Consider the following 14,500-nt stretch of genomic DNA (forward strand, 5'->3'; position numbering starts at 1 on the left):
GGTTTCAGAGGTCAGACCCCAGGGAGAGGACTGGGGTTCGCTGCGTGAACACAGCCTGAAGGGGACTAATGCGCCACAGCTAGCTGGAGGGGAGTCTGGGAAAAAGTCTGGACCTGCCTAAGAGTCAAGAGACCTTGTTTCGGGGTGCACAAGGAGAGGGGATTCAGAACACCGCCTAAACGAGCTCCAGAGATGGGTGCGAGATGCAGCTATCAGCGCAGACCACAGAGACGGGTATGAAATGCTGAGGCTGCTGCTGCAGCCACCAAGAAGCCTGTGTGCAAGCACAGGTCACTATCCACACCTCCTCTCCCGAGAGCCTGTGCAGCCCGCCACTGCCAGGGTCCCGTGATCCAGGGACAACTTCCCCAGGAGAGCACACAGTGTACCTCAGGCTGTTGCATCATGCTGGCCTCTGCCGCCGCAGGCTCGCCCCACATTCCGTACCCTCCCCTCCCCCCTGGCCTGAGTGAGCCAGAGCCCCCTAATCAGCTGCTACTTTAACCCCGTCCTGTCTGAGCGAAGAACAGACGCCCTCCGCCAACCTACACACAGAGGCGGGGCCAAATCCAAAGCTGAACCCCGGGAGCTGTGCGAACAAAGAAGAGAAAGGGAAATCTCTCCATGCAGCCTCAGGAGCAGTGGATTAAAGCTCCACAATCAAATTGATATACCCTGCATTGTGGAATACCTGAATAAGCAATGAATTGTCCCAAAATTGATGAGGTGGACTTTGGGAGCAACTGTAGATTTGGGGTTTGATTTCTGCATCTAATTTGTTTCTGGTTTTATGTTTACCTTAGTTTAGTATTTAGAGCTTATTATCATTGGTAGATTTGTTTATTGATTTGGTGCTCTCTTCCTTTTTTCTTCTTTTATATATATATATATTCTTTCTTCCTTTTCTCCTTTCGTGAGTGTGTATTTATATGCTTCTTTGTGTTATTTTGTCTGTGTAGCTTTGATTTTACCATTTGACCTAGGGGTCTGTCTTTTTTCGCTTTGTTTTGGTTTTTTTTAGTATAGTTTTTAGCACTTGTTATCATTGGTGGATTTCTTTTTTGATTTGGTTGCTCTCTTCTTTCTTTCTTTCTTTCTTTTTAATTACTCTTATTTTTTATTTTTAATAATATATTTTTTATTTTAATAACTTTATTTTTCTTTCTGTCTTTCTCTCTTTCTTTCTTTCTTTCTTTCTCTTTCTTTCTTTCTTTTTTTTCTCCCTTTTCTTCTGAGCCATGTGGCTAACAGGGTCTTGGTCCTCCGGCCAAGTGTCAGGCCTGAGCCTCTGAGGTTAGAGAGCTGAGTTCAGGACATTGGTCCACCAGAGACCTCCCAGCCCCACGTAATATCAGATGGTGAAAGGTCTCCCAGAGATCTCCATCTCAACGTGAAGACCCAGCTCCACTCAATGACCACCAGGCTACAGTGCTGGACACCCTATGCCAAACAACTAGCAAGACAGGAACACAACCCCACCCATTAGCAGAGAGGCTGCCTAAAATAACAAGTTCACAGACACCCCAAAACACACCACCTGATGCGGTCCTGCCCACCAGAAAGACAGGATGCAGCCTCATCCACAAGAACACAGGCATTAGTCCCCTTCACCAGGAAGCCTGCACAACCCACTGAACCAACCTTAGCCACTGGGGACAGACACCAAAAATAACGGGAACTATGAACCTGCAGGCTGCGAAAAGGAGACCTCAAACACAGTAAGTTAAGTAAAATGAGAAGACAGAGAAATATACAGCAGATGAAGCAGCAAGGTAAAACCCCACCAGACCAAAGAAATAAAGAGGAAATAGGCAGTCCACCTGGAAAGGAATTCCGAGTAATGATAGTAAAGATGATCCAAAATCTTGGAAATAGAATGGAGAAAATACAAGAAACGTTTAACAAGGACCCAGAAGAACTAAAGAGCAAACAAACAATGATAAACAAAACAGTAAATGGAATTAAAAATTCTCTAGAAGGAATCAATAGCAGAATAACTGAGGCAGAAGAACGGAGAAGTGACCAGGAAGATAAAACAGAGGAAATAACTACTGCAGAGCAGAATAAAGAAAAAAGAATTAAAAGAATTGAGAACAGTCTCAGAGACTTTTGAGACAATATTAAATGCACCAACATTTGAATTATAGGGGTCCCAGAGAAGAAGAGGGAAAAAAAGGGGCTGAAAAGATACTTAAAGAGATCATACTTGAAAACTTCCCTAATATAGGAAAGGAAACAGTCAAGTCCAGGAAGCGCAGAGAGTCCCATACAGGATAAAACCAAGGAGAAGCACAACAAGACACATATTAATCAAACTATCAAAAATTAAATACAAAGAAAAATATTGAAAGCAGCAAGGGAAAAGCAACAAATAACATACAAGGGAATCCCCATAAGGTTAACAGCTGATCTTTCAGCAGAAAGTCTGCAAGCCAGAAGGGAGTGGCTGGACATATTTAAAGTGATGAAAGGGAAAAACCTACAACCAAGATTACTCTACCCAGCAAGGACTTCATTCAGATTCGATGGAGAAATTAAAACCTTTACAGACAAGCAAAAGCTAAGAGAATTCAGCACCACCAAACCAGCTTTACAACAAATGCTAAAGGAACTTCTTTAGGCAGGAAACACAAGAGAAGGAAAACACCTACAATAACAGACCCAAAACAATTAAGGAAATGGTAATAGGAACATACATATCGATAACTACCTTAAATGTAAATGGATTAAATGCTTCAACCAAAAGACATAGACTGGCTGAACGCATACAAAAACAAAACCCGTATATATGCTGTCTACAAGAGACCCACTTCAGACCTAGGGACACATACAGACTGAAAGTGAGGGGATGGAAAAAGATATTCCATGCAAATGGAAATCAAAAGAAAGCTGGAGTAGCAATTCTCATATCAGACAAAATATACTTTAAAACAAAGACTATGACGAGACAAAGAAGGACACTACATAATGATCAAGGAATCAATCCAAGAAGAAGATATAACAATTGTAAATATTTATGCACCCAACATAGGAGCACCTCAATACATAAGGCAAATGCTAACAGCCATAAAAGGGGTGATCAACAGTAACACAGTCATAGCAAGGGACTTTAACACCTCACTTTCACCAATGGACACGTCATCCAAAATGGAAATAAATAAGGAAGCACAAGCTTTAAATGATACATTAAACAAGATGGACTTAATTGATATTTATAGGACATTCGATCCAAAAACAGCACAATACACTTTCTTCTCAAGTGCTCATGGACATTCTCTAAGATAGATCATATGTTGGGTCACAAATCAAGCCTTGGTAAATTTAAGAAAATTGAAATCGTATCAAGTATCTTTTCTGACCACAACACTATGAGACTAGATATCAGTTACAGACAATAATTGCTGAAGAGGGTGTGGAGAAAAGGGAACTCTCTTGCACTGTTGGTGGGCATGTAAATTGATACAGCCACTATGGAGAACCACATGGAGGTTCCTTAAAAAAACTAAACATAGAGATACCATTACAACCCAGCAATCCCACTACTGGGCATATACCCTGAGAAAACCATAACTCAAGAGACAGGTACCACAATGTTCATTGCAGCTCTGTTTACAATAGCCAGGGCTTGGAAGCAAACTGAGTGTCCATTGACAGATGAATGGATAAAGAAGATGTGGCACATATATACAATGGAATATTACTCAGCCATAAAAAGAAACAAAATTGTGTTATTTGTAGTGAGGTGGAGGGACGTAGAGACTGTCATACAGAGTGAACTAAATCAGAAAGAGAAAAACAAATACCATATGCTAACACATATATACGGAATGTAAAAAAAAAAGAAGAAGAAAAAATGGTTCTGAAGAACCTAGTGGCAGGACAGGAATAAAGATGCAGATGTAGAGAATGGACTTGAGGACACGGGGAGGGGGAAGGGTAGGCTGGGATGAAGTGAGAGAGTGGCATGGACATATACACACTACCAAATGTAAAATAGCTAGCTAGTGGGAAGCAGCCACATAGCACAGGGAGATCAGCTCGGTGCTTTGTGACCACCTAGAGGTGTGGGATACGGAGGGTGGGAAGGAGGGAGATGCAAGAGAGAGGAGATATGGGGATATATGTATATATATAGCTGATTCAATTTGTTATACAGCAGAAACTAACACACCATTGTAAGGCAATTATACTCCAATAAAGATGTTTTTAAAAAAATAGCTAAAAAATAAATAAATAAAATTTATAAAATAAATAAAGATAATTGTGTGAGGATGAGACCAAGAACAAAGTCCCAGATAAGGAAGAGACGGTTTGGTTATTCCTGAAACAGCAAGTTCATAAATGGGCAAAACACGTCTTTGTTATTGTCAGACCTAATAGCTTCATTCTGGGAGGTGGAGGTGGTGGTACAGAGTTTCTGGGGTGCTGGTAATGTCCTGTTTCTAGGTCTGCATGAAGGTTGAATGGAACTTTGCTTTGTGATAATTCCAAATTGATCTGTATGATTGTATTATATATATATATATATGTACATACACACCTTACAATAAGAAAAGTCTATTTTAAAAATTGAGTCTGGAAGTAGAATGTCAGGAGAGATAGTGACTGTAGAGATCATCGAACTCTACTTTGCCATTTCGTGATCTGGAACCTTAGACCCACAACATTGAAATGACTTGTCCAGTCCTCTTGTTCATTTATTCATCCTTTTTTTAGGGTATCTACTGTGTGTCTTGTACTGTGTAAAGGCAAGGCATTACAGGACCAAACAATTCAGACTGAAGTTCTGTCCTCATGGAATTTACTGTCTAATGAAGAGGAAACTGACATGCCTTTTTAGTAGTAGAATGTTTACCCATACTGAGGGGTTTTTGCTGTCGTAAGTGCTACAGTACCACAACAGCATGTTGTCCTCACTGTGTGTACATTGTCATGCTGAAATGTGGCTACCACTTTTTTAGATTATCTTTTTGTTATAATAGACATGTTTTTAGATTTCAAAACTAGGAAAAATCTGGTTTTTTCCCACTGAGAAACTGATATGCTTTGTACCTGACAATAATATGAATTGTGTGACAACTGGTCATGTTTCACTTCTTAAGTACAAGTAGACAAAACTATGCTAGATTAAACTTTTTGCATTTTACTTAAACATATATACTGGGACAGTGCTTACCGAAACAAATTAATAGTCATGTCATTGAACGTGCCTTTTTTATCCTTAGGTTTTTGGTGCATTGGCGTCTGAGCCATTTAAAGTAAGTGATGGCTTTTATGGTACTGGAGAGACCTTTGTTTTTACATTCTGTCCACAATTTGAGGTAAGAACACTTATTCCAATTATATTCAGTTTGTGAAGAGGTGTCATCTTGAATAGAACATTCACTTTGGAGTCCTGCATACTTGCATTTGACTCTCAATCTCTGCCTTTTACTAACTGATAACCAAGCACTTTTTTGACCATTGTGAGCTTCAACTTTCCTGTGGTTAGAATGGGGATCATAAAATGTAACAAGGTTGTTTAAAAATTAAATGAGAATCATATACGTGTAACACTTGGTGTGGTACCAGAAAGACATCATGGACTCAGTAAGGAGTATACGTCATTATTACTGTTTTGTTTATCTTTGTAAAATTTCTAGAAACTTTTAATGACTAAGTTTAATGATGTCAGTCTTGAAAATTTAAAAAACAAATTATTTGGGGTTAAATCAACAGTGATTACCTGATTTCATTTTCTTTATTGTGACTTGACTAAAATTAGATACATTCTAATGCCAATGAGATCTGAAATTTAATACATGCATTTTAGTGAATGTGTAACTGTTTAAAGCATTGAGTGCAATCTCAGAGTCTCTGGTACAGTCAGGTTCAGCATGTCAGACAGTACCTAAGAGATGAAATTATAACCTTGAAAATAGGGATCAACACAGTTGGTTTTTTAAAAAATTGTCTTTAGGAACAGTTTCTATAATGAACAAAATAGGATTTGATAACATAATAGGAGTGAACTCTCTTAACAAATTTGGGTTTAAGTGGCTCACCAGATTAACTAGTGCTTTCCATTCCTTCCATAAAACATATCAACTGATGCCTACAGCTACCTGGAAGCTTGTAGTTGTTACAGATTTTTGAAGTTTCAGTTATACTTGTTTCCAGTCCTTTTTTATGATGCTGTTTCTACCTGGTAACTAATAATGTAATTAAACAAATGTTATATGTATATGAAAAAGTGAGTGCTAAAGTGTATTTTATTGAAAACTGTAATGAATACTTTGGAAAATTTTTATAAAGGTGAGGGGCTATAAATTGATGTTGTATTAGGTTTAGGTAGAACTTGCATGAAAGGTTAAAAATATTTAAGAATATTAACATCTAAAAGTTTTACCCTTGAATGTCTCAAGTGTTTTTATGTTCACTCCTCTTTAAAGAAATTGAAACTGGAAAGCATAAACACGTGCTATAGGCTTCTGTGAGAATAATGATAGGCAAATTCATACCCAAAGAAAAGACCTTGGCCCTATACCAAAATGTTAAAACATTATCAAATTAATGTTCATTTATATTTGATGCTAAAATAAAAGTTAATGACATCTACTCAGTTTTTAACTAATTTTCTACTTTCTTTAACTTTTCTCATTAACCATTGAACTCTTGTAGTCAGAAAAGAGAAATTCACGTAGTGATATTTTCATCTACATATTTAAAGCTTTTGTCATTTTTGTAGGTCTTTAAGTGGACAGGAGATAATATGTTTTTTATCAAAGGAGACATGGATTCACTAGCTTTTGGTGGTGGAGGGTAAGTCTCTTGAACATTTGACTGTGAGATTTTGAAAGAAACTTTAAAAATTCATTTGTGGGGCTTCCCTGGTGGCGCAGTGCTTGAGAGTCCGCCTGCCGATGCTGGGGAAACGGGTTCGTGCCTCGGTCCGGGAGGATCCCACATGCCGCAGAATGGCTGGGCCCGTGAGCCATGGCCACTGAGCCTGTGCGTCCAGAGCCTGTGCTCCGCAACGGGAGAGGCCACAACAGTGAGAGGCCCGCGTACCGAAAAAAAAAAAAAAAAATTCATTTGTGTTATTTATAAAATCAGCTATCTTTGGAAAGTTTTGACATTGGAATCCTAATTTATATATTATGACTAAGAAAGTATAATATTTGCAAGAAGGTGCTTGAGTGTAGTATTTGAAACTCTTGGTAGAATACTACTCATCTCAAAATGCTGTTTAATTGATTCCCCTTTGATTAACCCTTTTGATTAAAACCCTTCTTTTAAAGTCTAGTGACTTCTTGATAGTTGAAAGAGAAATACACTAATCCCTTAGAACTTCTCAGATTTTCAGAAAACCATGGTGATATGTTCTTTCTCTCAATTTATAAAAAAGGTCTAAAATTTTTCATGTTATTCTACCCTGGAGACTATTTGGATTGATATTTTAGACAATAGAAATCTGTTTTCCTGTTAAAAATGTTAGTGACACCCCCACCCCCGATTTTCAGGGCTTGTTTTCTTTTTTTTTTAACAGTATGAGTAATCAGCAGTTTGATTTGATTCTTTTGGCATAGCAAGCATTGTGAGAAACTTTGTTTTTTTGTTCTGGTATTCCAACTTCATTTAGTCTTCATGGTATTTGGGGGTAGCTTGCTCTACTGCCTCCTAGCCTAGACTCCTCAACTAGCCCTTAGCAAACACGACTTCCTTCATTTGTTATTTCTCTCTATCCTTCAGGATCGGAATAATGTATGCTAAATAATTCCTAAATTTATAGACGTGTTACTTGTTTCCCACATTTCAGGATATATAATAATAATTCGTTCAGGTCACAGAATCTTGTTGCCTGAATAGTCATCATCCTGAGTGATTCTAGCACATTCTCTTACAACTTCTCTATAGATAGGTATTTGGAAGACATGATTTCAGTGATTAAAAATTAACCATGGTTATGATAGCCTTCTCTGAAGGACATAACCAGGTAACTAAAAACCATGTTATTTTTAGTTGTTGGAATTCGCTTATAATGTTTATATGTTCCAATTACACCTTTTTTGTTTGGGGAGAAGACAGAGTCATTCGTCCCTACTCCAATGGTGGTCTTACATGTGATTCAGTTAGCTCTCCAGGAAAGCCTCACAAGCAAGTGGCTTATAATGTCAAGCTATTAAGGGTGCCTTTAGTCTTTGAAAGTAATGTACACAATGTCATTAGATATTTGCTGCAACTTAGTGTTAATGATGCAACATGATTCCAGCAGCTAAACTCACCATTGGGTCAGTTGATAACAAATTAGACAAGTTTACAGTCTTTGAAGGTGAGTACAGTCTCAGAAAATGGGAGCTATAAGGACTTGATATTCCAGAATTCCAAACAGGAGCCCCAAAGAAATCAAAATCATGTGATGGACTGAATATAGGCTTTGGAGTCAGATAGACCTGATTCAAATTCCAGCTTCAACATAAATCACATGTGGGACCTTGAACAACTCAAGTCTAAAGTTTCCTCAGCGGTGAGTTAGAGATTGAACCCTTGGGCTTCCCTGGTGGCGCAGTGGTTGAGAGGCTGCCTGCCGATGCAGGGGACACGGGTTCGTGCCCTGGTCCGGGAGGATCCCACGTGCCGCGGAGCGGCTGGGCCCGTGAGCCATGGCCGCTGAGCCTGCGCCTCCGGAGCCTGTGCTCCGCAACGGGAGAGGCCACAACAGTGAGAGGCCCGCGTACCGCAAAGAAAAGAAAAAGAGAGTGAACCGTTAACATTAACCACACATTTTATTTTAGATGATAGGGAGTTTTCATGTCTCTAAGAAACTCATGTTAAATATATTAAAACCAAACAGCAAAGAGAAATTCATAATACCAGGCAAAGAATAACAGAGTAGTACCTGCCTCAAAAGCTAATTCTATAATTTTAGAGGGTTCATCTTACTCCTTGATCTATATGTTAAGTGATTTTATAATGGGATATGAACAAAACAAAGTTGCCTTGTGCCACTTTGTGTGGAAAGGAGTAGGGAATGGTTTTGAAAAAAATTTTTAGAGTTGTTGAATATTGAAATGTCTCATTAAATTAATATTTTACAGCCTCTGCAATTATTCTTTTACAACTTAGGGCATAAGTATTAAAAGATTTTTGTTAGAACTATTTTCTTCTATGTATTACAGGGGAGAATTTGCCCTGTGGCTTGATGGAGATCTCTACCATGGAAGAAGCCATTCTTGTAAAACATTTGGAAATCATACACTTTCTAAGAAGGAAGACTTCTTTATCCAAGACATTGAAATCTGGGCTTTTGAATGAATATAATGCTCTCTCTCTTAGCAGGATAATGGCCCAAACCTGACATGGACAAACAAGCATTGTTTGGAAAGTTCAAGAAGCAATACAATGTAACATGTAACTCATGCTTTAAAAATAGTTCATATCACCATTTCTTACAGCTATAATTTTGGAATTTATTTTTAAAATCATGTTTCTGTACCAGAGGTCTTTAGGGTTAGACCATGGCGTGGGTCCCTGCAGTGTAACAGCTTAGGTTTTGTCAGAATTTTGGTAGCATTTTGATCATAGTGACCACCTCATCTATAATCCATGTTTTCTCAGTCTCCTAATAGGATGGTGCTCTTTTGTTGAACCTATTTTGGTTTATTATTTTTTTAACTATATTGATTGTTTTAGTAGAGTAGTCTAACCTGGGATATTGAGGGAATGAAGACCAGGTACTGCTGTATCTGTGAGGTTGGCACAGGTGACTTTTCGACATGCTCCACTTAGTTATTCTTATAAAGGAAAAAACACATGCCAAAACAATGCATACTTCATAGACCACTGAGTTCTAGTTTTAATTCACAGTACAACATTCTCTTTATTAATTTTGCCTGTATTCTCAATTTCATTTTAATAAAAATGAAATTTGAGGAAAATTCTGATTGTAATAGACCACAGTGCACATGATCTGCGGGTTTGGGCATATGCTTTCATCGTTGAATTATCTGATAAAGAGTTATAAAGTGACAGAGGAGAACGAGAACTTGATGATTCTACTGAATTTAATATATCAAGCAAGAAAATATACTATTTACATATTTGTAGCTTAGCAGGGCATTATCATAACTACAAAAACTAAGAGACAGATGCATATTTTGTCAACATATTGTGTCAGGTATACTGTTTTATAGTTCTGTTGTTTTAGCCTTGTTGCACACCAACTCCGAAAATAAGGTTCCTGTTCAAAAGAAAAAAAAAAAAACCTTGTGATTTTTTTTGAGTGGTATATGTTATTAATCACCATTAGCATTTGCTGTTATAAAAGGGCAATGATTATAGTAGAATATTGTAACTCAGTAGACTTGTTGAATATGCAAACTTACTGTCAAGTGACCTCAAAAAAAGAAAAGATAAAATATATCAGTAGTTCTTATCCTCTTTTGTAGGAAACCAGTAATAAGCCATTGCGGCAATAATTCATCAGTTAATTTCAAAGCTTCATGTAATGCAAAAAAACCTGCCGTTATACATGTGACAGTGACCTTGTGCTGAAATTTCAGCTATTCCAGGTAAACATTGTATATTATCTTGTAAATTAATGTTTAAAGGTAGTTTTGTTCTTATAGAAAGTGTTGATTGCCAGGTTGCTTATAGCACTTTAAATTATTCTAAAAATGAAATTATAAGCCAAATATGTTGGCTTAAGTAGATTTAGTTGTATAGTACTTGGATATATTTAGATCTTTTGAAAGTTTAGATAATTATCTAAAGAAAGCATAATGCTAATGAAAAAGAAAATCTGATAATCTATTTAATATGCTATTGCCGAATATGAATAGAAATACAGGGCATCGTTTCCTTGTTTATGTAAAGCTCTCATTAAAAGTTACTACCAGTGTATAGATTAAATGTTTACAATATAGGGAACTGTAAATAAATATATCAGTTTCTTTCCCCCTTTGGTCTTCCACAGCAGTATTATTGTCTTTGTGGAGTTGACTAATCATAAAAAAATCCTGTATTGGATTTCAATTACAATAAGGTCATAGTGGTGTATACCAAATAAAATTAAATACATAAATATAAATTTGAGTTTGGATTTATTGAATAATCAAGTTATTTTTATATTTAAGAAGTCTGATTAAATGTACTACTGTCTTTTATATGTGAAAAATGGTTCTAGGAGCTATGGTGGTGGTGTGGTGGTGGTAATAGTAATAATGATGGAAGGATGCATTCAAACAGAGGGAACAGCACAGTTTAAAAAATGGGGATGTACTTGGGTACTTGGCACATGAGGAAATGTAAGTCATTTGTTATTTTTAAATTATGTCCCTCGTTTTCTTGGTGGGGAGTGCATAGCAAGGTAAGACTAATTTCATAAAGAGCTCTGTTGTTGTGCAGTGTCAAAAAATTTAGATTTTTTTTAATCTCATAGGAACGATTAAGAAAATTTGAGTGCAAGAATGTTATGATCAGATTTCCACTTTAGAAAGATGTCTGTGAAAAGTAGATTAGTAGAGAAACAAATTAGAGACAAGGACACTAATAAGACTGTTGAAAAGTCCAGAGCGAAAATGTTGAGATCTGAACGAGAATAGTAGCAATAGTGATAAGAAAGGAGGCATGGATTTGAAACAGATTTAGGAATTAGGATTAACAAGATATGGTTATTAATTGGATGTCAGAAAGAGTTAAGGATAGCTCTCAGGTTTTTTTGTTAGGAATATATTATTCATCGAGATGGGTGATGTACAAAGAGTAGAAACAAGCAGCAGATAGGGAAGTTAGGTTAGTTGTGGAACTTATTATAGTATAATATGAGAAACTAGAGAACAGATTGGGGGCAGGGGGAAATTAATATTCTGTTCTGATAGATAAAAAAAATTTTAAATCAACAACATATAGGTAGATGTTGAAGCCATAACCTGTGGCTGAGATGCCCTTGGAGATTATAGACTGAGTGAAAAGAGAATTCTTGAGATAGGTTTTGGGGGTATAGTAATATTAAGTGACAGGCAGAAGAAAAGGCTGTAAGCTTCCATCTCAAGCAGCTAGAAGAACAGTAACAAATTTAACCTAATGAAAATAGAAGGAAAAACGAAATAAAGATGTGAGCAAAAATCAATAAAATTTAAAACAAGCATACAGAACAGAAAATCTGAGAAAAATAAAATTGTAAACCTCCAGCAAGATTAAGAAAAAGATAAATCACTGTTAAGAATTTAAACGGAGACATTACTGGAACCATTGAACCTTAAAGAGATAAGATATTGTGAAGAACTTTGCATCAATAAACTTGACAATGTAAATGAAACAGAAAAATGTTTTGGAAAACAGAATTTATTAAAAAATGATCCAAGAAGAAGTAAAATTTTTGTATTAAAGAAACTGAATCTCTTAATTAAAAAAAAAAAATCCTTCCCACAAAAATCTCAGGTCTGTATGCTTCCACTGGGTAATCCTTTTAAGTATTTAAGGAAAAATAAAGTATCAGTCTTCCATGAACTCTTCCAGGGTACTGAGAAAAGGGAGAACTTACGTTATTGAGGCTAGCACCACCTTGATACCAAAACTTTACAATCCTTACCAAAAAAATTACAGAACAGCATGGTATGAGCATAGATACAAAATCCTATATAAAATATTCACAAATCAAATTTAGCAATGTATGAAAGAATAATATATTACAACCAAATTGAGTTTATTCCAGGAAAGCAAACAGTAGTTATTTTTAAATTGGTATTGTTTTCCACATTTAAAGAAGAAAAATCCATGATCATCTCTACAGAAGCAAAAGAAGCATTTGATCAATTTCAGTGCCTGTTTATGATAAAAACTTAGCAAATTAGAAAAGAAGGGATCTTCCTCAATCTGATAAAAAAATATCCTTGAAAAATGTACAGGAAGCATCATCTTTAATGGTGAATTATTGAAAGTTTCCTCCCAGAAGCAGGAAACGTAACAATAATAACTGCTTTCACCACTTCTATTCAACATTATCCTGGAAGTTCCAACCAGTTCAATAAAGCAAGATAAAAGGCATAAGGACTGGGAAGAAAAGACTTTAAATGTCATTTGTATAGGACACAATCGTGGACATAGAAAATTCCAAAAAGATCAAACTATTGAAATCATTTGATTTACCAAGGTCACTAAAGACAAGTTCAATATTAAAAAAAAGAGTAAAAACCCTTCTTTTTATTCTTTCTAAACCAATAGTTAGAAAATGAAGCTTAAAATACTGTCATTTTGCAATACCATTGAAAAAATCGGATATGTAACAAAAAGATAGACATAAGTAGGAAGGATATACCATGCTCATGACACGAAGACAAAATTGAAAGATGTCAGTTCTCTAAAATCAATCTGTATTGGCAGGGAAAATCTCAGCCAGGTTTATTTGTGGAAATTAAGCTGGTCAATAATTTATATGGAAATGTAAAGGCAAAGAACAGCTGAGGCAACAGTGAAGAATGAGGCTGTGGTCTTAAATACTAGATAATCAGGATCTATTAAAAAGGTGTTTAAAACAATGTGGTATTGGTCAAAGGATATACAAAAGAATGGATTAAAGTCAAGAGTCTAGAAACAGACTGATTTTTTAAAAAGATGCTGCTGCTGCTTAGTGGAGAGAATGGTCTTATCAATAAATGATGCTGGATTAATTGGATGTCTGTATGGAACAAAAAATCTTGACCTATCTCATACCACATACAAAAATTAATTACAGATTGTAGATCTAAATGTTAAAGGTAAAAAAATAATGCTTTTAGTTGAAAAATATAGGAGAATATCATCATGACTTTAGGATACACATACATTGGACAGAAAAGCACTAACTATAAAGGAAAAAATGGTAAATTATACTACATTAAAATGTTAAGAGCTTTTCATCAAAAGACATCATTAAAAATGAAAAGGCAGCCAACAGAGTAGAAGGTTCTTGTAATACACAGATCTACTGAAGGTCTCATATGCACAATATACAAATGACTACGACTCAGACAAAAGATGGAAAAGGCAGAAGACTTTGGCAATTCCTAAAAGTATTAAAACAGCCAATAAGCCCTATTTTAAAAAGGAATGTGAAGTGGAATAACTTTGGAAAACATTTTTTGGCGGTATTCTACTAAAGCTAAATTTGGCCGGCAAATTTCATTCCTTGCTATGTACCCAGCAGTAATTGTGTATATTTGTTTACCAAAATATATGTACTAGAGTGTTTAAAAAAGAACTACTTGCTTTCTTTCTCCTCTCCTGACCATAGCCCTGCTCCCTCCATACATTCACCCATTCACCTGTTTTACCGAGTCTAATTTACTGCTTCCTCTGGCTTGTTCCTGGAAGTAATCAAGCACGTGGGCACTCTTCACTAGCAGAGTCTTGGTTCTTACAGCCAGCCCTCTGGTAAGGCGCACTGGTTTTCAAACCAGCTAAAGGGGCTCATCTTCCCAGTGTCGGACTCCAGGTCTGGGGGTGCCCAATATGTGTCTCGAGCCCCTCACTCCCCAGGCAG

General features: G+C 36.5%; 1 protein-coding gene across 6 annotated transcripts in view; it reads left to right on the top strand.

Annotated features, from left to right (window-relative positions):
* Nucleotides 1-11,068, top strand: part of OXR1 (oxidation resistance 1) — a 369,883-nt gene extending 358,815 nt beyond the window's left edge. For 5 of the 6 annotated variants that reach the window (XM_033842652.2, XM_033842653.2, XM_019942254.3 and 2 more), the window contains 3 exons: nucleotides 5,226-5,321; nucleotides 6,728-6,801; nucleotides 9,159-11,068. In XM_033842652.2, the coding sequence (XP_033698543.1) occupies nucleotides 5,226-5,321; nucleotides 6,728-6,801; nucleotides 9,159-9,294 (306 nt within the window). In that variant the 3' untranslated portion in view covers nucleotides 9,295-11,068. The remainder of the gene's footprint in view (nucleotides 1-5,225; nucleotides 5,322-6,727; nucleotides 6,802-9,158) is intronic. The other variant, XM_073794664.1, reaches the window with a different exon arrangement.
* Nucleotides 11,069-14,500: the final 3,432 nt, after the last annotated feature.

This window comes from Tursiops truncatus, chromosome 17 (genome assembly GCF_011762595.2).
Source record: "Tursiops truncatus isolate mTurTru1 chromosome 17, mTurTru1.mat.Y, whole genome shotgun sequence".
NCBI lineage: Eukaryota > Metazoa > Chordata > Mammalia > Artiodactyla > Delphinidae > Tursiops > Tursiops truncatus.